The sequence below is a fragment of the Acomys russatus genome, chromosome 3, assembly GCF_903995435.1.
Source record: "Acomys russatus chromosome 3, mAcoRus1.1, whole genome shotgun sequence".
Classification (NCBI taxonomy): Eukaryota; Metazoa; Chordata; class Mammalia; order Rodentia; family Muridae; genus Acomys; species Acomys russatus.
In genome coordinates this window covers 32,517,122-32,541,407 of record NC_067139.1, presented here as the reverse complement: position 1 = coordinate 32,541,407, position 24,286 = coordinate 32,517,122, and the positions used below count along the sequence as shown (strand labels likewise).

Below are 24,286 nucleotides of genomic sequence, written 5' to 3'. Positions count from 1 at the left end.
AGACAGAGTTTCTCTGTGTAGCCTTGGCTTTCCTAGACTTGCTTTGTAGACCAGGCTGGCCTCGAACTCACAGTAACCTGCCTGCCTCTGCCTCCCGAATGCTGGGATTAAAGGCGTGCGCCACCACGCCCAGCCCTCCAAGCCAACCTTTAACATGGCATTGTATATCTGAGTTCAGGTCCTTGTGCTAGCAGAGCAGCAGCCACCTTACCCACTGATTCCCTGGGCCCTAGGACTGCTTTTTTATGTAGGTAGAAACCTTACTTTTTAGATAAAACGTATTCCCTGGCCTTTCCCTCAAAGCCTGTCTGGATAGGATCCAACTAAAGCCAGTGGGGTGTTGTGAAGTAGTATTTTCCACACAGCCCCAGCCCACCCCAGCTGATTGAGGCCAACTCTCTGGGGGTTGCTTTCAGTGACTACACTGATCTGCCCTCTTTCTCCCCAACAGGAAGCCCCTGGCCAGCCTCCTGGCAGAGACCAGTGAGTTCATTTGTGAAGATGGAATTGGGTAGGAGCTCCTCGACTCCCCAAGAAGCCATTTCTCCTCTTGGGGTACTTGGTGCTAGGCCCAGAAGCTCCCCACTGGGGAAGCTTCAAGCACTTCCCATTGGGCCGGGTGCCCACCGAGGGGCTCAAGGCAGCCCAGTGTCAGCAGGGGACAGCTCCTCTGGGGAGCCAACTGGTGCCATGAAGATCCCCAACAGGGACAGTGGAATCGACAGCCCATCCTCCAGCATGACCAGTGAGAACTTCCCCTGTGAAGAGGGCAGTGAGAGCTCCCCAAGCCCTGCCATCTTGGGGCTACACCTTGAGACACCTGTGGACATCCAGGTCCCACAGGACACCCCTCAGGAGGAGGAAGATAGTGGCGTGGGTGAGGATCCTGACCCTAGGAGCACCTCTTCCAGGCCTGAGGAGGATGTTGGCTTGACTCAGGTAAGTCTTCGTTTCTCTCCACCCAATACAGAGTACCCAGGCAGTGCTAGAGACCTGCGGTGTGTGACACCCACACCTTGAGTTCAGGGAAATGTACCCACACACTCACTCCACACAAAGGAACTCCTGGATGGAGTCTACCAGAAAAGGCCAGATGGGGCCCCCTCACAACTTGGGTATGCTTATCCATGATACTTGAGTGTGGCTACTTCCTCCTTGGAGTGTGTGTGTGTGTGTGTGTGTGTGTGTGTGTGTGTGTGTGTGTGTGTGTGTGTGTGTGTGTGTGTGTGTGTGTGCGCCCTTGTGTGTGTGTGTGTGAGTGTGTGTGCCTGTGTATGAGTCTGTGTGTGTGTGTGTGTCTGTGTGTGAGTGTGTGTGTGAGTGTATGTGAATGTATGTGAGTTTGTGTGTGTTTCTGTGTGTGTGAGTGAGTGAGTATGTGTGTGTGTGTATGTGTGTCTGTGTGTGTATGCTTTAAAAGGGGGGAGGGAGAGAAGGGATAATAGTTATTAATTTGCCCTTAAAGGTTTGGCAGAACTCATTAGTAGAGCCATCTTTCCCTTATCCTCTGTTGGCAAGTTTGGAATTACTGATTCAGTGCCCTTGCTCATTGCCTTTTTTCCAAGTGTTTGTATTTCTTCATGATTTGGTATTCTTTATAGCCAAGTATTTCTGAGGATATTTTTTTCCAGGTTGTACAATTTGTTAGCACATAATTGCTCATTCTCTTATATCCTTTTTGTTTTCACGTCACCAATTGTACCAACAGCCCGTCTTCCATTTCCAGCTTCAGTAGCTGAGTCTTCTCTCTCTCTCTAAGGTAACCTGGTTCAAGTTTGTGACTTTTCTCGAGCTTTTCAGAAAGCCGACTTTGGCTTGGTTACTCTTTTGAAATTGTTTTTCCATTCTTTGCCTTTTATCTCTGTTCTGATCTTTCTTACTTCCTTCCTTCTCACAGCCAGCCTTGGGCTTAGCCTATTCTCACTCTTCTAGTTCTCAATATGTACAGTTAGGTTGTTTTAAGAATATGTATATATGTATATATATATATATTTCCTGGTGTGGGGATGGAACCCAGGGCCTTGCACATGATACATGAGTGCTATGCCACTGAGCTACATTCTCAATAGTTCTTTTTTGGTTTGATTTCTGAGTGTCTCTGTGTGTGTACTTTTTCATGTGCGTGGGCATTCATATGTCTGCAGGTGCGTGTGCAGTGAGTAAGGAAAGGTATGGATATGCCTGTGGACACCCTAAGGCGACATCGGGGGTCTTCTTGGACCATTCTCTACTTTATTCATTGAGGCAGGATCTCTCCTTGCGCTTCCAGTCCTCCTGTTTGGCTAGTTTAGCTCACCAGCTTGACCTGGGACCCTGTCTCTGCCTCCTGAATACATTGGTTTTAGTTTATCTGTGGATTTTCTCCATTATCTAGCTTTATTCCCTTGTGACTGAAAAAGATATTTTGAATAATTTCAGCTTTTAAAAAAAATTTGTTAAGACTTGTTTTATATAACACATGGTCTGTTCTGAGCAGTGTTCATTACATGTTGCACCCAGACGAAACGTTACGTTGGGCACCACTGTGCACGCCACCACCCACGGCCTCACTTTTCTCACTGACTTTCTGTCCAGATGTTCTGTTCCCCTCAGAAGTGGGGATACTGAGGCTTCTAGCTCTTAATATGTTGCTGGTTAGTTCTCCATCCAATATAGTCTCAGATTATGTCACATATTGTTAAATCTTCTTGGAGATTGTAAATATCATTTTATAATGATCCTTGTAATTATTTTTAGTTTTTAAAAACGTGGTTACTTACTGAGTGTGTGGAGGGGTGTGGAGTCAGAGGACAACTTTCTGGAGTGGGTTCTTTCCTTTCTACCACGTAGGTCCCAGGGACTGCACTCAGGTCATCAGGGTTAATGGCACACCCTCTTTTGTTGCTATAAATAAGGCAACTTGTTTTGTGGGGGTGGAGGGAGTTGCTCTCTTCTTTCCCCACTTTCATCTTGTGTATCCTTCTCTGCAAAGAGACAGAATGAGTCTTTTGTAAATAACATATTTAAGAAAGAAGGGGCGTATCGTGCACACCTGCAACCCTAGGATTAGAAGCTTAAGTTCACACTCAGCAACACAGGGTGTTTGAGGCCTGTCTGAGTTACAGGAGATCCTGTCTCAAAACAAAACAAAATGTATAATTAATCGCTTTTTTTTTTCTTGCTTCTTTAGTGGAGCACCTGACCTGGCTGGGGTGGGGTGGGGTGGGGAGAGAGAGAGAGACTGACTCACTATATACCTCAGGCTGACCCGGAACTTGCTTCATAGCCTGGCTGTCTTGCGTTCTCACTCCTCTTGCTGGAATTACGGATGTGTGCCATCACATCCGGCTTCATTTGTCTTTGGTCCATTTGACCAAATGTATCTTTTTTTTTCCTGAGGCGTTTAACACGGTTACACATAGAGCCGTTACTGAAGGGGAAGGATATGAAGGTTGCTTCTCAGGTCGCTGCTGTCTGTACCTTGTCACTCTCCCCCTCTCTCGTTCCCTCTCACCGTCTTTGCATTTATTTCACTGATTTTTGTAGTGATATATGTTGATTCCTTCCATTTTCCCTTTGTGCACATCCATAGATACTTTGCTTGTAGTTACCATTGTTTTTACTAAAACTTTTTTGTTTTTTGATTTTTGGTTTTTCGAGACAGGGTTCCTCTGTGTAGCCTTAGCTGTTCCAGACTCCTTTTGTAGTCCAGGCTGGCCTCAAACTCACAGTGATCCACCTGCCTCTGCCTCCCTGAGTGCTGGGATTACAGGTGTGTGCCACTACACCCAGCTTACTAAAACATTTTAAAGTTACAGCATTTTATTTGATGCTGACAAAGCTCTGGCCTTTCTCACCTCCTCCCCTTTGGGTTACTGAAATTCACCTGTATATGTTACAAGCTATTGAAGATGGATTTGAAGTTCCTCTTAACTGTTATTTCTGAGCTTGTGTAATGATCCAAACTAACAATTCTCCCTTAGGCGCTCCTTTTTTTTTTTTTTTTTTAAGTTTTTCAAGGCAGGGTTTCTCTGTGTAGCCTTGGCTGTCCCGGAATCACTCTGTAGACCAGGCTGGCCTCAAACTCACAGAAATCCACCTGCCACTGCTGGGATTAAAGGCGTGAGCCCCTTTCGCCCGGCCTGCTTTAGGCTCTTAAGTGATAGGACTCCGGGCATGTACTACCACAGCCACACCCAGTTTATGTGGTGCTGGGACTGAACCCAGAGATTCCCACAAGCTAGGCAAGCACTCTGCGGAGCCACAGCCACAGCCACAGCCATCCTGACATCTCTGCTCGAAGGACGCCTTTTGCTGTTCCTCCCCCCACCAAAGAGGTATTTACTTATTTATTTACTGTTGGTGTCTATGTGTCTGGCGGGGGTGAGGCGTGGGATAGGAAGGCGTGCCCCCGTACATACATAGATCAGAACTCCTCAGGTTTCCTTCTCCACCACTCTGTGTTTTCCTTTTAGTCGGGGTCTTTTTCTGAAGCTGGGCCTCATATTTTCTCAATCTGGCTTAAAAACAGCAATCCTCCTGTCTCTATCCCATTTGGGTCTGGTTGCAGCTGTGAGCAATACACTCAGCTTTGTGCATTCGTTGCTGGTGTCTGAATTCAGACCTCATGCTTGCTCACCAGTGCACTCAACTGATGAACCATCTCTCTAGCCCAGGACTCGTTTTGTCATTTATTCTGTAGTATGGCTCTAATAAAAATAAACTCCCTCAGCCTTTGTTTTTCTTGGAAAGTCTTTAAAATGTATGTGGGTGTTTGCTCTCTCTCTCTCTCTCTCTCTCTCTCTCTATCTATCTATCTATATATATATATATATATATATATATATATATATATGCACCACAGGCATGCACGGTGCCCTCAGTGGGCAGAAGACAGAATTATTGCACATGGTTATGTGCCGCCGTGTGGGGGCTGGGAACCAAACCCCGTTCTTCTGCAGGAGTCACAAGTGCTCCTAACTGCCTGGCCATCTGCCCAGCCCCTTTCTAGCAAAGTCTTTGTTTCTCTGTCTTTGAAGGCCGATTCCATCTGATGCTATAGCCTTGGCTGACACTATCTTTTCTTAACACTCTCAATGTATCAATTCCTTCCCTGTGGCCCTCAAACATTTCCTTGAGGAAGCATCTGGAAATCTCATGGGAGCTCCTGCAAGTGGGACAGACTCGTTCTTTGTTTGTTTGTTTGTTTGTTTTCAAGACAGGCTTTCTCTGTATAACAGCACTGTCCTGGACTTGCTTTGTAGACCAGGCTGGTCTTGAACTCAGGGATCCTCCTGCCTCTGCCTCCTGAGTGCTGGGATTAAAGGCGTGTGCCACCACGCCTGGCTCATTAAGACTACTTCTTTATATTGCTCTATTCATTTTAATATTGTCCTTGACTTTTAGATTGTTTTTTATATCATAGGGTGCCTTGATGTACCCCCTCCTCTGTTTTTGTCACAGGGTCTCTCTGTGCAGCCCAGACTAGCCTCAATCTTACTATTCCCCTGTCTCAGCCTCATGAGTGCCAGGATTATAAGCATGAACTAGGTGGATGCTTCCTTATTCTAGTTAGAGTTCATTGAGTTTCTTACCTTTCTTTCTTTCTTTTTTCTTTTCTGTTCTTTTTTGTTTTTGGTTTTGGTTTTGGTTTTTTGTTGTTGTTGTTGTAGCTCAAGACACGGTTTCTCTGTGTAGCCTTGGCTGTCCTGGACTCGTTTTGTAGAGCAGGCTGGCCTCGAACTCACAGCGATCTTCCCCAGTGCTGAGATTAAAGGCGTGACTCATATACAGAGATCTTGGTCAAGCTGAAGGTGCCATGAAAGTCTCTGTGCTTTTCTTCATTCTTTCTTGGTTTTCTCCTCTGACTCTGATTTTAAGTGACTTCTTTGAGAGCTAGAGAGATGGCTTGTGGGTTGAGCGCACTGGTTGCTCTTGAAGAGGACTTGTGTTCAGTTCCCATTACCTACAACCACCTGTAACTCCAGTTCCAGGGGATATGGTGCCCTCTTTCTGCCCTCTTCAAGCACCAGGCACACACCTGGTACTCATGTATACATTCAGGCAAAACATTTATATACATAAAATAAAATAAATAAATCTTGGCGGGGGGGGGGGGAAGGTAGGCTGTGGTACTGGAGAGATGGCTGTCCAGTTAAGAGCACTGACTTCTCTTCCAGAGGACCCAGTTTGATTCCCATCACCCACATGATAGCTCACAATTTTCTCTAACTCCAGTCCCAGGGGATCTGATGCCCTCTTCTGGCTCCCATGGGTACTGCATGCACTGGTACACAGACACAAGCAGGCAAAATACCCATGCACATAAAATGAAAAAGAAGATAGACCATAGCAACTTTGCCTAATTGCATGACTTCTCATCAAGTTTTCTGTTTCCTTTACCTGTTCCAGTATGGGTGAACCTCTTTATGAGATGCACAGGCTAGTCAACTCCAGAATTGAGTTGGGGTTCATTCTTATTAATGGTCTTGGTTTTATCCCTGTTGGTGCTGTTTCTTGTTTCTATGCTAGTTCTTGATTTTTTGAGCACCTTTCTGACAAATATTTTTTTTTACTCATCAAGCAACTCATAGGTCTGTGTGTGTGTGTGTGTGTGTGTGTAGGTACACACACACACACACACTTGTATGTGGAGACCAGAATACAACCTGATGTCATCCCTCAGGTACTATCCACCTTGTTTTGTTATTGTTGTTTTGTTTTGATTTTTGAGACAAGGTCTCTCTGTGTACCTTTGGTTGTCTTGGACTCACTTTGTAGACCAGGCTGGCCTCGAACTCACAGAGATCCACCTGCCTCTGCCTCCCTGAGTGCTGGGATTACAGGTGTGCATCGCTATGCCCAGTTCCACCTTGGATTTCTCACTGGGTCTCACTCAGTCTTTCTCACTGGGATCTGGTGTTCACTGGCTAGTCTGGGAAGGCTGGCTAGAGAGCCCAAGGATCTACCTATGTCCACCTCCCCAGTACTGGAAGTGCGCGTGCATGCCACTGTGCCTGGCTGTCTATGTAAGAGCCGAGGACTGAACGAAGGCTCTGTGCAAAAAGCTCTGTGCCTATGTGGCAAGGACTTTACTGAATGAGTCAGCCCCACCCCTGAGCCCCAGATCTGTGTTTCTTCTTCTCCTTCTTCTTCTTCCTCTTCCTCCTCCTCCTCCTTTTTTTTTCCAGACAGGGTTTCTCTGTGTAGCCTTGGCTGTCCTAGACTCACTTTGTAGACCAGCCTGGCCTCAAACTCACAGCGATCCGCCTGCCTCCACCTCCCTAGTGCTGGGATTAAAGGCGTGCGTCACCACGCCTGGCCTCAGATCTGTGTTTCTTTAGGATTGACTTGGGGGCAGGGGCTGTTTTTTTTCTGGTTGGGCCATAGTCTCCTGCTTCTATGTGTGGTTTATGGGGTTGGTTTGTTGCTTTTGGTTTTGGCTGAGTGGGCCATTTGGCAAAAGCTATCTGTCCAGCTTGTGTGCTAGCTTTAGGCAGGGAAGACTACCTATCAGCACAGCTGCGAGGTCTCAGAGCATCTGTGGAACTGGAACTCTAATGCGCTACTGGCCTTTGCTTTCAGTGGCTTTCACACTCCAGTTCAGAATTCATTGGCTCTCTACTCTTGCCAGATAGATCCCCAAGTCCCAAGACCCCTGGGTAGACCTTAGAGGAGACAGACCTATCAGTGCCTGACTGAATTCTCTGTTTCTGCCCTGAAAGCATAGTAGTACTAGTGTAGAAAGGACACTGGTATGAGAGGGGCCTTGGTGTGGGAGGAGCCCTGGTATGGGAGGGGCCTTGGTGTGGGAGGAGCCCTGGTATGGGAGGGGCCTTGGTGTGGGAGGAGCCCTGGTATGGGAGGGGCCTTCGTGTGAGAGGAGCCCTGGTATGGGAGGGGCCTTGGTGTGGGAGGAGCCCTGGTATGGGAGGGGCCTTGGTGTGGGAGGAGCCCTGGTATGGGAGGGGCCTTGGTGTGGGAGGAGCCCTGGTATGGGAGGGGCCTTGGTGTGGGAGGAGCCCTGGTATGGGAGGGGCCTTGGTATGGGAGGAGTCCTGGGATGGAAGGGACCTTGGTGTGGGAGGAGCCCTGGTATGGGAGGGGCCTTCGTGTGAGAGGAGCCCTGGTATGGGAGGGGCCTTGGTGTGGAAGAAATCAGAGACCTGAGACCTGGTGTGGGAGGTTCCTTCACATTTGTTTCACTGAATATGGGGAGGAACACTGAAGGTCATTGCTATAGACTGAATATGTACCCCAAAATTCACCTTCTGACGTCTTGACACTGAAGTGTTAATACTAATAGGATTGTCTGCTTCATGATGGAGTCTTGGGTTTTTTGTTGTTGTTGTTTTGTTGTGTTTCTTCGAGACAGGGTTCCTCTGGTAATCTTGGCTGTCCTGGACTCACTTTGTAGACCAGGCTGGCCTCGAACTCGCAGCGATCTACTTGCCTCTGCCTCCTGAGTGCTGGGATTAAAGGCATGTGCCACCAAGCCGGCCATGATTGATTCTTTAGGAGGATGGAATCAGGGTCCCCACAGAGGGTTTGGGGAAGCCCAGGCATGTGACCCAGCTGCTGAGTGTTTGCCATAGGGTGTGTACAGGGCGGCGTCCAGCCAGGCACAGTGGTGCTATAATCCCAGCAATCCACACAGTAAAATCGGGATTAGGGAGGAGTTTGTGGGTTCCTCTTCTTCTGTTCTGATACCCCTCTTCATCTGTCCACTCCTTTCACACTGTGAGCTCAAGCATTAGTGTCACCGTTTTGAAACAGGGACTTATGATTTCACCAGACACTAGAGCCACCAGTGCTTTGATCTTGAAAGTCCAGCCTCTGTAACTATGTAATACATTTCAGTTGTTTATGAGCCATAGATGCGCGGGCATTTTGTCATCTGCCAAACAACTAGACTAAGCCGTATCTAGTTTTCCCACCAATTTCCCCACCTTCCCTCAGGATTCCCATCTTGGTGACTGTTTAGCTTGTGCCTCCAATTCTCATAGGTTCTTCTGGGGTGTGTGTGTGTGTGTGTGTGTGTGTGTGTGTGTGTGTGTGTTACTGGTAATGGAGCCCCAGGTTTGTGCTTGGTGGGCAAATTTTCTTCCGCTGAGCTGCACCCCAGCTGTGCAGTGGATTCTGATGTAGTTGCTATGGCTGCCCCCTAGCTAGAGGTCCAGAAACGTAAGAATCCCATCTGGACTATAGTAGCTTTAGGGAGATTGGCAGAAACTGTTGTGCTTTTTCTAGAACCCTCCTTAAAAGTAGCATCTATGAGAACCAAGCACCACATCTGAAATCCAGGAGGCTCCTTCTGCACTCTGGCCCCTGGGCATCCTGGTGTACTGTGGGTAGCCTTGTTAGGCATACTTCCGCTCCGAGTAAGTGGCTCCTGTCTCTCTGCAGTGCTCTGACCCACGGAAGCTGCTCCACATTGCCCAGGAGCTCCTGAACACAGAGGAAGCCTATGTGAGGCGGCTGCACCTGCTGGACCAGGTAGCCCAGAGGGCTGGGAACCCCCTCCTCTCCATACCCAGAATTCATATGACCCATCTCCTCACATTTTGGGGGGTATTATGCTTAGAGTAGAAATGCCAACTACGAAAACGCATATAAAGTGAAGTCTGGCCTGCAAACGTGTGTTTTGTTCTCAGTGCTCCTGGCTCTGGGGCAGAAGTTCCATATGTTCACTTTGGGGGACATTGCTTCATGGAGGATGCATCATTCGTACACGTGGATGGATGCTGGGGTCTGGGAAGATGTCTCAGTCAGTCAAGTGGTTGCCCTGTGTGCACAAGGGCCTGAGTTTCATTCGTAGAACTCATGTAAAAAGGCCAGGCTAATAATGGTGCCTGGTGCTTGCAATCCAGCCCTGAGGAGGTGGAGACAGGGACATAACTGAAGTTTGCAGGAGGCCACACGGTCTAGTCTTATCTACTTGGCAGTGTTAAGGTTCAGTGGGAAGACCTTGTCAAAAAAACCCAAGATGGATGATACTTGAGGAATGAAAGACACCTGAACTTGTCCTCCACAGGCATGCACACACTCATAGCCCTGTGCACCAGCACCTGCATGGGCATCCACACATGTACACACTCAAAAGCACCCATAGCTGGGCTGGCAGGTGCTATGCACCCCTGTCCATGAGGAAATGTGAAAATCTTCAGCACAGAAAATACTGCACAAGGAAAGCGAGGCCCACTCTGCATGGAGCTCCTGCCTGCACCTCACAAGCCAGAGCAGATCTTGTCCACCTCTCCTGAGAGGATGATGAGGAAAGGTGTCCCCCTCCATCCCTCAGGTGCTGCCCCTACCTTGGTCCTCAGCTGTAAACGAGCTTTCAGTAAGACTTAAAGCTGGAGGATCCAGCTCTGCCATTCATTAAGAAAACCTAAGTGTGGCTAGAGAGATGACTCAGTAGGTGAGAATGTGGCTTAGACTAACTGTTGCTGTGGTGAAACACCATGACCAAAAGCAGGTTGGGAGAGGGGGAGGGTTTATTTTGCTTATACTTCCATGTCATAGTCCATCATTGAAGGAAGTCAGGACAGGAACTTAAAGAGGGCAGGAACCTGGAGGCAGGAGCTGATGCAGCGGCCATGGAGGGGTGCTGCTTACTTACTGGCTTGCTGATCTTCATGGCTTTCTTTCTTTCTTTCTTTCTTTCTTTCTTCCTTCCTTCCTTTCTTTCTTTCTTTTAAATTTATTTATTTATTGGATATGAGAGTTTTATCTGCAGAAGAGGGTATCAGATCACATTATAGATGGTTGTGAGCCACCATGCGGTTGCTGGGAATTGAACTCAGGGCCTTTGGAAGAGCAGGTGGCACTCTTAACCACTGAGCCATCTCTCCAGCCCCCTTCATGGCTTTTTTAAAGGACCCAGGACCACCAGCCCAGGGATGGTACCATCACAATGGGCTGGGCCCTCCCCTGTCAATCACTAATTAAGAAAATGCCCTACAGCAGGATCTTACAGAGACATTTTCTCAGCTGAGGCTGGCAGTTCAGATGAATATAACCTCTGTCAAGTTGACATAAAAGTAGCCATCACAGAGTGTTTTCTGTGTAAGCATGAAGACCTGTGTTTGGATCCCAGTACCCATGTAAAAAGTCCACACTTGGGGGATGGAGTGATAGCTTAGTGGTAACAATGCTGGTTGCTCTTCCAGAAGATCTGAGTTGATCCCTAGCATTGATGGAGGGCCTCATAACCACCTGTAACTGCAGTTCCAGAGGCTTGGATGCACAAGGCACACACAGGGTACATAGAAGACATACTTCAGACAAAGCACTCATAAACATAAAGTAAACATAGACAGATCCCTTAATAGTGCACACCTGTAACCTCAGCACCATGGGGGTGTGAAGACAGGAGGGCTGCTGGGATTTACCAGCTGCTAACTGAGCTCTAGACCCTGCCTCAGGAGAATGTGGTGGGGAGTGGCAGCAAGACACCTTTAATCCCAGTACTCGGGAGGCAGAGGCAGGCGGATCGCTGTGAGTTCGAGGCCAGCGTGGTTTACAAAGTGAGTCTAGGACCGCCAAGGCTACACAGAGAAACCCTGTCCCCAAAAACAAAACCAACCAAACAAACAAACAAAAGACACTGATGTCTTCCCCTGGCCTCTGCATATATACACAGGTATCTGCACTACACACACACACACACACACACACACACACACACACACACACACACACACACCACACACACTGAGTAAAATGAAAGTTTTAAATTAAAGTGAAAGGAACCCAAGAGCCTACTCCTGTGGCAGGTGTCTGTCCGGGTGACTCATACTCGGTGGCCATTGTGAGCTTCTCTTCGCTCAGGTTTTCTGCACCAAGCTGACAGAAGCGGGGATCCCTCCAGAAGTCATCACTGGCGTCTTCTCTAACATCTCCTCCATCTACTGCTTCCACGGTCAGTTCCTCTTGCCTGAGCTGCAGAAGAGGATCACAGAGGAGTGGTGAGTGTGGTCCACGGATACCCACAGGGCCCCAAAACCTGGAGCTCATCTGTCTGGAAGCCTGGCAGTTTCTTGGGAGTGGGGGACTGTCTCATGGAGGCCAGGAGGGCCCCTTCTCTGTGAGGTTCTGGTTCCAACCCCAGCCCCACCTCTTCCTGGGTGGTGGCCTTGACTGGGATTTTGGTGTCTCTTAAGTTTATGGATCTAGATGAGATTTGGCCATCTGGAAGCAAAACGATAAACAATATTGATGGTTTTATTTTCCCTCTCAGCCCATTTCTACCTTTGCTTTTAAAAATGACATTCTCTCAGGAATGGTTCCAGGTCCTTTGTGTTCTGTGACCTTTAGCTTTTGCCCATTTTTAGCAAAAGATGCAAACCATGATTAATGCAACACCATGGGAGAGGCCCACTGGTTTTTACCACATACCCCGCTCTGCATTTTGGGAGGCTTAAAGTTTGCCTACTGTCCTTTGCAGGGATCACATGCCACTCATGTCTCCTGACTTTGGCTTGGGTAGTTGGGGTCTTTGTCATCTTTGTTTCAGTGTGTGGCTGGGATACTTTGTGAATCTTCAGAAGCTACAGAGTGGAGTGCATTGTGTCCTCAAGGTGCTTAGAGCTGGGCATGTACTTCTGGTGACAAAGCCATGTGTGGTAGCACAGGCTTTCTCCTTCCATGCCCTAGAGACCCTACCATAAATCCACACAGGATCTCCTCAGTCCTGTAATGATGATGACACAAAGCCACTTGCCTTCCATCCCTGGTTTCTCAATTTATAAAGTCAAACCCTTGTGCACAGCTTCATAGGCATAACCAAGATAGGGTACCAATGATAGACCTCCCCAAAAAATCTACTTAATACCACCTTGGTTGAAGCAGTGAGTTTATTGGGGTTACTTACTGCAGAAAGGGTGACTTAAAGGTGGCCACAGCAGGGGTAGGGATTCATGAAAACTACACTTCTGGAATTCCTTCACAGCTTGAGGGAAGCTTGGCAGAATGAAAGTCTCTTCCAAGCAATAGTTACAGTTGGGAAGAGGCCTTGTGAGTCTTGTAAGTTTCAGGAGCTTCCTGAAGTTTTGGTTACTTCCTGAGTCTGGTAAGTTTTACTTCCTGGGTCTTAAGGAGCCTCCCTTCTGTAAGGGATGTTTTAACGCAGAGGAAGTAACCACACAACCATTATTACAATGTTCACTTCCTAGAATTTATTATTTGCCCATTTGATGCACTCAGAAGTTTTCATCATTGGTGGGGCAAAGTCCTCTTCTCTCCTTGGCTTTGGCAGCAGTGTATAGACCCATCCTTTCTAACCTGTGCTGATTTAGAGTGGCTCTTCACTGACCATCTTTGATAACTGTGGTGGACCATTCAAGGGCAGCGCTACTGCTATGACCTGGTGTTCGGGCATTGGGCCTCAGCCTGTGCCGTTGAGGCATTTAGAGATACCCTCTTTCAATGCCCAATGACACACTATTTTCTACTCCACAATATGGGGGGTGAGGGGTTGGAAGCACTCTCAGAGAGGCTGACCAATGTGCCTACCATCAAAGCATGAACTGAACTGTCAGCACCATCGCACTTAGACTGTTCATCCGGCGACCGTGCTTCTCCACACAGGGACACAAACCCTCGACTTGGAGACATCCTGCAGAAACTGGCTCCATTCCTGAAAATGTACGGCGAGTATGTCAAAAACTTTGACAGGGCGATGGGACTGGTGAGCACCTGGACCCAGCGCTCTCAGCAGTTTAACGATGTCATCCACAGCATCCAGGTAGGGCCCCAGGAGTGGGACATACACATTTTTTTTTTTTTTAACTCCAAAAAGATTAAAAAAAAGACAGGGTCTCAGGCTAGAAATGTGCCTTCAATTTAACACTCAGGAGATAGAGAGGCGAGCAAATCTTTGTGAGTTTGAGGCCAGGCTGGTCTACATAGCAAGTTCCAGCCCAGACAGCATTACATACTAAGACCATGTCTAAAGCAAAAACAAACAACAAAACCAAAAGTCCTACCACCACAGCAATAACAAAACAAGGTCTCTAGATCTGGCTGGTTTTGAACTCCCTATGTGGTCAAGGATGACCTTGAACTTCAGAATCACCTATCTCTACCTCTTTAGAGCTGGGATTATAAAAGTATGAGCGATCACACCCCATTTATGGAGTGCTGGGGATCACAAGCCTGCATCAATATGTCTGGCTTTTTCTACATGGGTTCTGGGGTTGGATTCAGGTCCTCATGCATAAGCAACTACACTGTTGTCCCCTCTCCCCCATGCCAGCTCTCTGGAGACACTAGGACATTAAACTGTCACATATGCATGTGGTGCAAGACTCATCTGTACTGTGGAGCTCCATAAACAGCGCCCTCTAGAGAGCGAGGCAGCATTCAGCCTGAGCACAGGCCACTGTCCCTGTGCATATAGGCTCTTGGGTCTGGCGGGTCTACAGGTGACAAGATATCTCCACAATTCGAATGACAATTGTCTGCATTGCCTGCCTCAGCCTTGTGTCATCCCTGAACATTGGGTACTGCCTGGGGATACTTCCTGTTAGACACAGCCATGGTTGCACCCCTTGGCCTGACATTTTCTGCAAAGTCCGGGGCCGTGTCTGCTGACACTGATGTTGCTTCTGGTATCTGGAGGGTAGAATCTGGGGCATGTCTACAGTGCACAGGATGGCCCACAAGACAAAAGGCTATGCAGATGGCCATGACCAAGACCAGACACCTTGACCTGAACAAAATAGGATCAAGTGACCATTGGATTTCCCTTGGTCTCTGGAGAAATCCTTTGCTTGATCCAAGGTATATTTAAAATTTTTTGTTTTGTTTTGTGTATTGGTTTTTCAAGACAGAGTTTCTCTGTGTAGCTCTAGCTGTCCTAGACTCACTTTGTAGACCAGGCTGGCCTCGAACTCACAGCAATCCGCCTGCCTCTGCCTCCCGAGTGCTCGGATTAAAGGTGTGTGCCACCACACCTGGAATTAAATTATAATCTTTTTTAAAAATCCAAGTGAGGCTGGAGATATGGCTCAGGGGTTAAGAGCACTGGCTGCTCATCCAAAGGTCCTGAGTTCAACTCCCAGCAACCACATGGTGGCTCACAGCCATCTGTAATGAGATCTGATGCCCTCTTCTGTCTGATGATCTCTTCTGCCATGCAGGCATACAAGCAATAGAGTGCTTATACATACATACATACATACATACATACGTACATACATACATCTTTTTTTTTTAATCCAAACTTTTACCAAGAGTTTATAAAATTGACCAACTTCAGACTAGAGAAAGAGCTGAGAACTTGAGTTTGGGATTTCTAGCACCAGGAAAGGGCAGGTGGGGTGGCATGTGTCTGAACCCTAGTACCAGGGGCTGAGGGTGAAGGAGACGCCCCACACACACCAGAGTTTTACTTTTGGACCCCAGATTAGACACAAACTACACCCAAACACATGCTTTCACAGAGAGGTTGTTAATTAATCAGGGAAGACAAGTTAAAGTGGCTGCTTTCTGATGCAGGCAGAAAAACAGCAGCAAATGACCTCGCATATGTTACATTTAAGAGGAGAAAAAGGGGAGGCCTGTGTTAGAATAGGCTAGGATTCGGTGGTATGTTTTGATTGGGCATGTTAATTAGGTGAACCAAAAGAGAGGGTTTTGATTGCTGGACTTCAAACCTTTACTAGCTGGACCTTGGCTGTCAGCCTCAGGAAGAGAAAGTGGCTAAATAAAGGAATAGGCCTTGGTGGCCAGCTTTAGGAATGTAATCTAATGGTTTTTAGCAAGGCAGAGGGAATCGGGGAGAAGAGCAGGGCCTGCCAGAGCCGTGTTTGCCATGCTGGAGCTGGCCAGAGGCCCTTCAGGGGGTAAGGTTATGGGGACAGGTAGATTCTGGGGCTGACCAGCAAGTTTCAGCAACTGATATGCCTGCATATAGCATGCCCAGGCATGACCGCAGAAGGATAGACTTATAGGCATTATAGATATTCTGTCCTACTTACCATCCCCTCCAAGCACATATGATGACTACTGTCTTTTTGAAACACGTCTTCCGATGCTGCAGTCTTCATTGTTAAGCATGAAGGAGACTGTTTCCCACACGCCCACAGTGGTGACTGAACTCAAGAACTTCACTGGGCTGTCACAGCCCCCAGCTATCTCTGCCTTTTTTTTTTCCTACCCTCAGTAGTTCATAAGATAAACTAGGACCACACACTGTTCTCATTATCAGGTTGAGTCCTTCCCTCTAGGACAGGCTATGGCCTTGTCCTCTTAAAGGAATTGGCAACTTCCTGGCTTTGGGCTCAGCTCTGGTTTTTTTCCATGATACAATTTGGGTTGTGCCTCCTCTGTGAGTTTCACTAGAGCAAAGCTTTTTTTTTTTTTTTTTCCTTCCCTCTATTCATAAATTTCTTTCAGGGAGATGCTTTGAAACCCTATGAATATCTTTGACTCTTGCTTGAAATAATGTGTACATGTGATAGATGCCTAAGTACATGTGTGTAAGTATGCTCATCCATGTATATGTGCATGTCAACGTCAGAGGTTGGTGTTAAGTGTCTTCTATCACGCCTCATTTTTTTTTTTTTTTTTTTTTTTTTTTTTTTTTTTTTTGAGGCAGAGTCTCTCACTGAACCCAGAGCACACTGAGTCTGCTAGGCTGACCAGCAAATGACACATGCTTATCTCTGACGCCCCAACACCAGGATCACAAGACAGCACCATAACAGACTTTTTTTAAAAAAGATTTTTTAAAAAGTATTTTATGTGTATGAGTGTTTTGCCTGCATGTGTGTCTGTGAACTCTATGCATGTTTGGTCCCCAAGGAAGTGAGAAGAGGATGTCAGTACCCTGGAACTAGCATTTCAGATGGCCATTGGCCATATAATTGCTAGGACTGAACCTGGGTCTTCTACAAGAGCAGAAGTGTAACTTTCACTAAAAACCAAACAATCCGGGTGTGGTGTTACATGCCTGTGATCCCAGCACTCTGGGAGGCAGAGGCAGGCTGATTTCTGTGAGTTTGAGGCCAGCCTGGTCTACAAAGCAAGTCCAGGACAGCCAAGGCTACACAGAGAAACCCTGTCTCAAAAAATCCATCTCCCCACCCACCCCACCCCCTAAAAAAAAAACAAAGACAAGAAGCATGGTGGCTCACACCTTTAATCCCAGCACTTGGGAGGCAGAGGCAGACAGATTTCTTAGTTCAGAGGCCAGCCTGGTCTACAAAGTTCTAGGACAGCCAGGGCTGTACAGAGGAACGCTGTCTCGAAAAAAAAAAACAACAACAAAATCAAAACTAATTAAACTAACTAATTGTTTTAGGGGCTGAGAAGATGGACTGATGGGTAAAGTGCCTATAAGCATAAGGGCCTGAGTTCAGATCCTCAGAATCTGTTGCACCCTAAAGAGTTTTGAGCCCATCTCTATCAGAAGTTTTGTTCTGGAGCCGGGGGCCCTGAAGTTGCCAGGGGCAGGGCAGTGGACAGGGAAAGAAACAGCAGGTGGGCCCTTTCAGCTGTCAACAGGGCAAAGGCAGAAGAGCCAGGCAGCATGGCAGGAGCGCTCAGGGTGAGTGTAGAGGCAAGTGAGGGGCAACAAGCATCACTGGAGGGCTTGCGTGCACGATGAAAGGTGCGGCCTGCCGCGGCCTGCAGCAAGAAGGCACTGAAGTACGGCAGAAGGGAGCTGTGATCTGGAGGGAGGAGGGGAGGTGTGGGGAGCGAGAGGGACCGTACAGGACTAGGCTTTCCGCAGGGGCTCTGCAGAAGAACCCTGAGCACCTTCTAGGCATGAAGACAGATGGAGGTGGGGGGGATGGGGGCGGAGCTTGGCCTCCACCTGACAGTGAGGGGCGTGGACCTGAGTGTGGCGGGGACCTGGGGTAGGAGTAGGAATCTCTTCCTTGGGAGGAGGTATTGTCCTACCACTTGTTTTCTTCAGCCCAAGCCTGCCCACCCAGGGAGTTCCAGTTCTCCCTCTGTCGTCACATCTTGAAAAGCAGGCAGCTCCAGGCAACCTCCAGGGATTGTGGTGTCCAGAAGCAGGGGCAAAACGGGTGACCCCGTGTGTGCTCTCCCATCCCCCAGAAACAGGAGGTGTGCGGGAACTTGACACTGCAGCATCACATGCTGGAACCTGTACAGAGGGTCCCCCGATACGAGCTGCTGCTCAAGGACTATCTGAAGAGGCTCCCCAGGGATGCCGCAGACCGGAAGGACGCTGAGAGTAAGTGAAGGTGGCAGAAAGGCTGAGTGTGTGTGTGTGTGTGTGTGTGTGTGTGTGTGTGTGTGTGTGTGTCTAAAGGAGGGGCGGGTGGAGGCTGGAGAGGAACAGAGACTAATAGCTAGGAAAGTGATTTAGTCTTTTGCTATCACATGGAAGGATGCTATTTCCAGAGAAGGCACTGCCAAACACTGGCTTCATCCAGAGCTTAGATCCCAGCAATGGGCCCCACAATGAGGGCACTCTTAGTTCAGGAGTCATGACCAATGTAACTGGTGGATGGCACAGGGCTGGGTCCTGTGCAAGAGAGTTGTGGCTCCCACTTGGTGTTGGCCACAGCATGCTCAGCAAATGGCTCCGGACCTTGTCCCTTCTCGGCACCAGACCTTTGGAGTAGCCGGGATACCTTGAGAAAGACCAAATGCAGGAACAAGGGCTCCCACTGGAAACCATGCCTACACTATCAGTGTCAGCCTCTGCAGTGAGAACACGTGTTACCACATGCCCAGGCTCACTCAGTTCTCCTCATGCAGGGTCCCTGGAGCTCATCTCCACAGCTGCTGACCACTCCAATGCTGCCATTAGGAAGATGGTGAGTTCAGACGGCTGCAGGGGTGGGCCAGATAAGCAAGTACCTTCACCCCCGCTTCCAGGTGGGCCCCATCAGTGAGCACATACATACCTAGTCTCCCCAGGACATGCCGGGTGCATATCCTAGTACCCTAAAATACCAAGTACATGCTCAGCCTCTCTATACAAACCAGGTAGGTATATGCCCTCCTTCCCATTGCAAACCAGATGCATGCCCCGCCTCCCCAGGATATGCCATGACTACACCTGACTCCTCTAAATACCTGCCAGCTCCTGCAAGCTCATGGGTTCTTCCCTGCCTTCCAGGGTCCCATGCATCCTGTGCTGTTTGCCCCACTAGCATCTATGGCATCCATACAAGAGACAGAAGGGCCAGCCCGACCTGCCTGCTTCTAGGTAGAAATAACAAGCCCAAGGACAGGACATATGAGGCCTAGCAGCTCATGCCACATCCTATGTTGCTACTGTCAAAGTCCCTACAGACTCTGTTCTACTTTGAATAGTGTTGAATTCTAAACAAGAGCTAGAGCCATGAGCTGCTAACCTTGTCCCTATTGTACCTTTGTGCATTGTGACTTCCCATCCAGGCCTGGGGGAGAGTGACATGGAGAATGGCCCAGTGTGGGCCATAGCAAGTCAACTGACTCCTATATGCCTCAGTTTCCTTGTCTGTAAGTTGGAGATAACAGTGCCACTCACCTCATAGAGTTCGTGCTAGAATTAAATAATTACAATGTGAATGGTGTAGAACAGCCCTGGCATGTAGCAGCTCAGGTCTATGAATTGCTGTTCTCTGAGTGGTGAGCATCTAGTCTCCCTTTAATACCCAGCTCAAATGTCACCCTGTGTTTACCTCCCTTTTCGCTGGCAGTCATTCCATTGCTACAGCGCACGGCTCTGCTCACCTCTGGGCCCGCAGCTGTTCCCTAGGTCTTTGCATCTCTTGCAGGAGAAAATGCACAAGCTCTTAGAGGTGTATGAGCAGCTAGGTGGAGAAGAGGACATCGTCAACCCAGCCAATGAGCTGATCAAGGAGGGCAACATCCAGAAATTGTCAGCCAAGAATGGCACCACTCAGGACAGACACCTCTTCTTGGTGAGCCAGGCTGCCATCCCAGCCACAGAACTCCCTCATGTACTTTCTCTCAGGCCTGGGGCAATACTGGAAAGACTCAGAGGCCCAAGAAGGAGGGGCTCTTCTGTGGCCTCCCTCACATGAGCTATCTCTTGCCAATGGCCGTGCCCTGGAATCTGCAAACATCTAGTATTTATGAGCCTTGTATCCAGGATTTCTGTTCTCTTTGATCTACCTCAGTTACAATGAAAGAGTCCAGCAACCAGAAATAAAAAGAACTGTTGCCAAACATCAAGATTCCAGCTGTCCCCAGAACCCATAAACCATGTGTATGATTTATGCTTACTTATCTCCTCTGGCGACGTGCACAGCATCTTTCAGCACTACAGAAGCTATCTAATAGGGATAAAGCATTCAACTCAATTCTGACTTGGTTTCTCCATGTTGTAAGACTCAAGTATATGGTATTTTCAACAGTAGAGTCTTTTTTTTTTTTTTTTTTTTTTTTTTTTTTTTTTTTTTTTTCGAGACAGGGTTTCTCTGTGTAGCCTTGGCCATCCTGGACTCACTTTGTAGACCAGGTTGGCCTCGAACTCACAGCGATCCGCCTGCCTCTGCCTCCCGAGTGCTGGGATTAAAGGCGTGCGCCACCACGCCCGGCCGTCAACAGTAGAGTCTTATCATCAAGTTCTGGAGGGCTACCAGTAGCATTGACAGTGGCCTGTAGTACTGTGTGAGGTTTACGGGACCTTCCTGGCCAGCCACTCTCAAAGACATAACCTTTTCCTGGAACTGGGCTTTTGTTTGTTAGTCTCTGGGATTTTGTGGGGCCATTGCTGTCTCAAAACCTACCTCTTGAGTGTTGTACTTAAAGGTGTGAGTGCATATTTTAAAAATATTTTTTGCTTTATGACATTAAAGAAAGCTTATGTTGGGTCCCCTGAGAGGGGCTCCTGTGGCCACTTCTCCCCATGATATCTTTTTTTGCAGTTCAACAATGTGATGCTCTACTGTGTACCCAAACTAAGGCTCATGGGCCAGAAGTTCAGTGTACGGGAGAAAATGGACATCTCTGATATCCAGGTGGGTGGCTTCTGGTCCCTCTCTCCCCCTCTTATGCCTCGGAAGGGGTCCAGTCTGGGATGCCTTTGATGTCTGTCTACCTCTGTGATTCAGAAGTTTCTGAGACAGCATCTTGGTTCTGGTATACTAGCCTTGGGTGGGTAGTGTTCCGTATTGTCTTGTACTTTCTGTCAGGTCCCTGATGGTCTCATGCTGAAGGGGGCAGGAGGCTAAGACTAAAGTTCACAGCCATGGCGGGGGTGGGGTGGGAGGTCACATAGATACAAAGTAGGTTGTCACTTTCAGAATCCCAGTTAAAGATCTAGAAGTGAAACTCAGGTCATAAGTTCAGAATGGAGAGCGGGGCCTGGAGAGATGGCTCAGTGGTTAAGAGCACTGTCTGCTCTTCCAGAGGTCCTGAGTTCAGTTCCCAGCAACCACACAATGGCTCACAATCATCTGTACTAGGATCTGATGCCCTCTTCTGGACTGCAGGTGTACATGCCGATAGAGGATAGAACACTCATACATAAAATAAGTAAATAAATCAGAATGGAGTGCTGGCCTGCTCACCTGGCCTGTACTCCAGGCCAGGAGCTATCTCATTCCTTGCACTATCTCAGAGCCTTTGCTCCCTTAGGCTACTCAGGAATTATATAGTTTCTATCTGCTACTGAGAGAGATTTGAACTAATAATTGCTCCCAAAATATTTTCTTTCTTTCTTTCTTTTTCCAAGACAGGGTTTCTCTGTTACACAGAGTCCTGGCTATCCTAAACTCTCTCTGTAGACCAGGCTGACCTCAAACTCACAGAGATCCACCTGACTCTGTCTCTGCCTCCCAAGTACTGGGATTAAAGGCATGTGCCACCACACTGGGATACAAAAATATTTTCTAATTAAATGACTCTAACTATTTGAAAAAGCAAAGATTTGATTAAACGACTACTCACTGCATAGAAATTCCCATGGAATTCTCTGGGTCCCAGTTAAGAAATAATTATAAGCAATGAATAACTCCAGGAAAAAAATGGCTTTTCCATAGTTAGAAGAAACCATGTGGCAGCGGTGAGGGGGACACTGGAGAGGTGGAGTACTGGCTGCTCTTCTAGAGGTCCTGAGTTCAATTTCCGGCACCCACATGGCAGCTCAGAGCTGTCTGTAACTCCAGTTCCAGAGAATCCAACACCCTCTCACAGACATACATGTAGGCAAAACATCAATGAAAATAAAATAAATCATATATATTTATTATATATATATATATTATTTTTTTTTTTTTGGTTTTGGTTTTTTGAGACAAGGTCTCTCTGTGTTAGTCTTGGCTGTCCTGGGCTCGCTTTGTAGACCACCAGGCTGGCCTCAAACTCACAGTGATCCACCTGCCTCTGCCTCCGGAGTGCTGGGATTAAAGGTGTGTGCCACCACGCCTGGCACAAATCAACTGTTTTTTAAAAAAGAAGAAACCATTTTTGTAGTGTTGCTCTATGAGAAATCAGTGCTGGAGCTGGAGAGGCAGCTCAGCAGCTAAGAGCTCTTGCTGCTCTTTCAGAGGGCCCAACTTCAGTTCCCAGAACCTAAATTGAGTGGTTTACAACTGCCTGTAACTCTAGCTCCAGGTGATCCAATTTTCCCCTCTGGCCTACACACTAACACAAATAATTAACAAAATAAGTCTTTTTTTTTTTTTTTTTAAGTCAGTCCTGCTGTACTGGCTTTTATATGTTAATACTGCTTTCAACATATAGTGGAAAAGTCCAGAGGTTTCTGGCTAGGGCCAGTCTGCATATCCATGGCGCCTCCAGCTGACTGACTGAGGTCAGGGACTCTCACAGTGACAATCCCAGGGGCTGCCAGGAGCAACTGTGCTCTGTGGTTTTCTGCTGAGGGAAAAGGATTAAATCTGAGAGCCTAGGAGGACATGACACTACTCCATCAACTCTCTCTGGGTGCACACCTGCAAACTCAGACTGCACCTGCCCGTGTGGGCTCCAGCACCTGCTGAGGGACAGAAGCAGGATCTTCTTAGATCTTCCGTCCCTGCCGGGAGGTGCAGCTGTGCTGGGAGGGCTGGAAGGGAAAGTCTGGACCAGGGCTGCCTGGAGACATCTGCTCAAGGAGGCCTATTGGGCAGATACACTTGCCAAGCAGCCTTCTTAAACACAGAGCCGGAGGCACAGCTCCCCCTGAGCCTCAGTATCCCCCACCTAACAGATCTGAGTGCCTGTGGGGTCACCCTGACACTCCCACAGAAAAAAATACTTAAATAAGTAAAACCTCTGAACCAGAGATCCTGGGTCTGTGTTAAAGAACAGCTAACACAGTGACTTGCATTCGTTTGCTCTGTTCCTGCAGGTGCAAGATATTGTGAAACCAAACGCAGCACGCACATTCATCATAACAGGAAGAAAAAGGTCCCTGGAGCTTCAGACTCGGTACGGCACCAGCATCTGCAGCTGCGAGAATGTCTTTGATCTGAGATCGTAGCAGATGGCTCCTTTTACTGAATGAGATAACCTTCCCATATACTGTGTGGGGGTATGGTGTGGTGTGTGGTGTGTGTGTGTGTGTGTGTGGTGTGTGCGTGTGTATAAGTGTGTGGTGTGTGTGAGTTGTGTGTGAGGTGTGGTGTGTGTGAGTTGTGTGTGAGTGTGTATGTGCATATGTGGCATGTGTGTGTGTGGTGTGGGTGAGTGTGTAGTGAGAGTGTGAGTGTGTGGTGTGTGTGTGTGAGTGTGTGTATTTAGATCAAAGATGGGAAGATGTCTCAGTGGGTAAGATGCTTGGCACATGGCATAAGAACCTGAGTTCAGAAGCCCAGCACTCACATAAAAAGCCAGACGCGCAGTGTGTGTCGTAATCCCAGTCCTGTGGAGGTGGAGACAGGCAGATCCCTGAGGCTTGCTCTCTAGCCACCCTACTGGAATCAGTGAGCTCCAAGTTCAGTAAGAAGACCTGTATCAAAAAGGAAGGCGGATGGTGATTGAGGAAGACACACCATATCAGCCTCCGCCCTCAACACATAGGCACACACATGAACATGCATACACACATGCTCGAAGGCGACTATTACAAGTAGCTGTGTCTTGGTGAGGGTTTAACTGAACTAGAGGAACCTGCTTACTGGCTCGTGCAGCTCGCTTTCTTTTAGGACCCAGGACCACCTACCAAGGGGCAGTGCTACCCACAGTAACTGGGTCCTGCCACATCTGTCATTAACCAAGAAAATGCCCCCACAGACTTGCCTACAGGGCAGCCTGATGGAGGCATTTCCTCAGCTGACGTTCCTTTTCCTAGATAACACTTCCTTGTGTCAGTTTGATAAAAATCTAAGGGGGACAAAAGCCTTCCTCTCGCTCTTTGCAGTTAGTG

The 24,286-nt window shown here is 47.9% G+C and overlaps 1 protein-coding gene across 1 annotated transcript in view; it reads left to right on the top strand.

Moving 5' to 3' along the window:
* Window positions 1-430: 430 nt before the first annotated feature.
* The window catches only part of Fgd3 (FYVE, RhoGEF and PH domain containing 3), a 39,303-nt gene continuing 15,447 nt past the window's right edge, over window positions 431-24,286 (top strand). Inside the window, exons 1-9 of the mRNA XM_051143305.1 lie at window positions 431-939; window positions 9,385-9,474; window positions 11,812-11,948; window positions 13,570-13,726; window positions 18,052-18,190; window positions 18,721-18,779; window positions 19,728-19,874; window positions 20,844-20,936; window positions 23,270-23,349. Of these exons, the coding sequence (XP_050999262.1) occupies window positions 502-939; window positions 9,385-9,474; window positions 11,812-11,948; window positions 13,570-13,726; window positions 18,052-18,190; window positions 18,721-18,779; window positions 19,728-19,874; window positions 20,844-20,936; window positions 23,270-23,349 (1,340 nt within the window). The 5' untranslated portion in view covers window positions 431-501. The remainder of the gene's footprint in view (window positions 940-9,384; window positions 9,475-11,811; window positions 11,949-13,569; window positions 13,727-18,051; window positions 18,191-18,720; window positions 18,780-19,727; window positions 19,875-20,843; window positions 20,937-23,269; window positions 23,350-24,286) is intronic.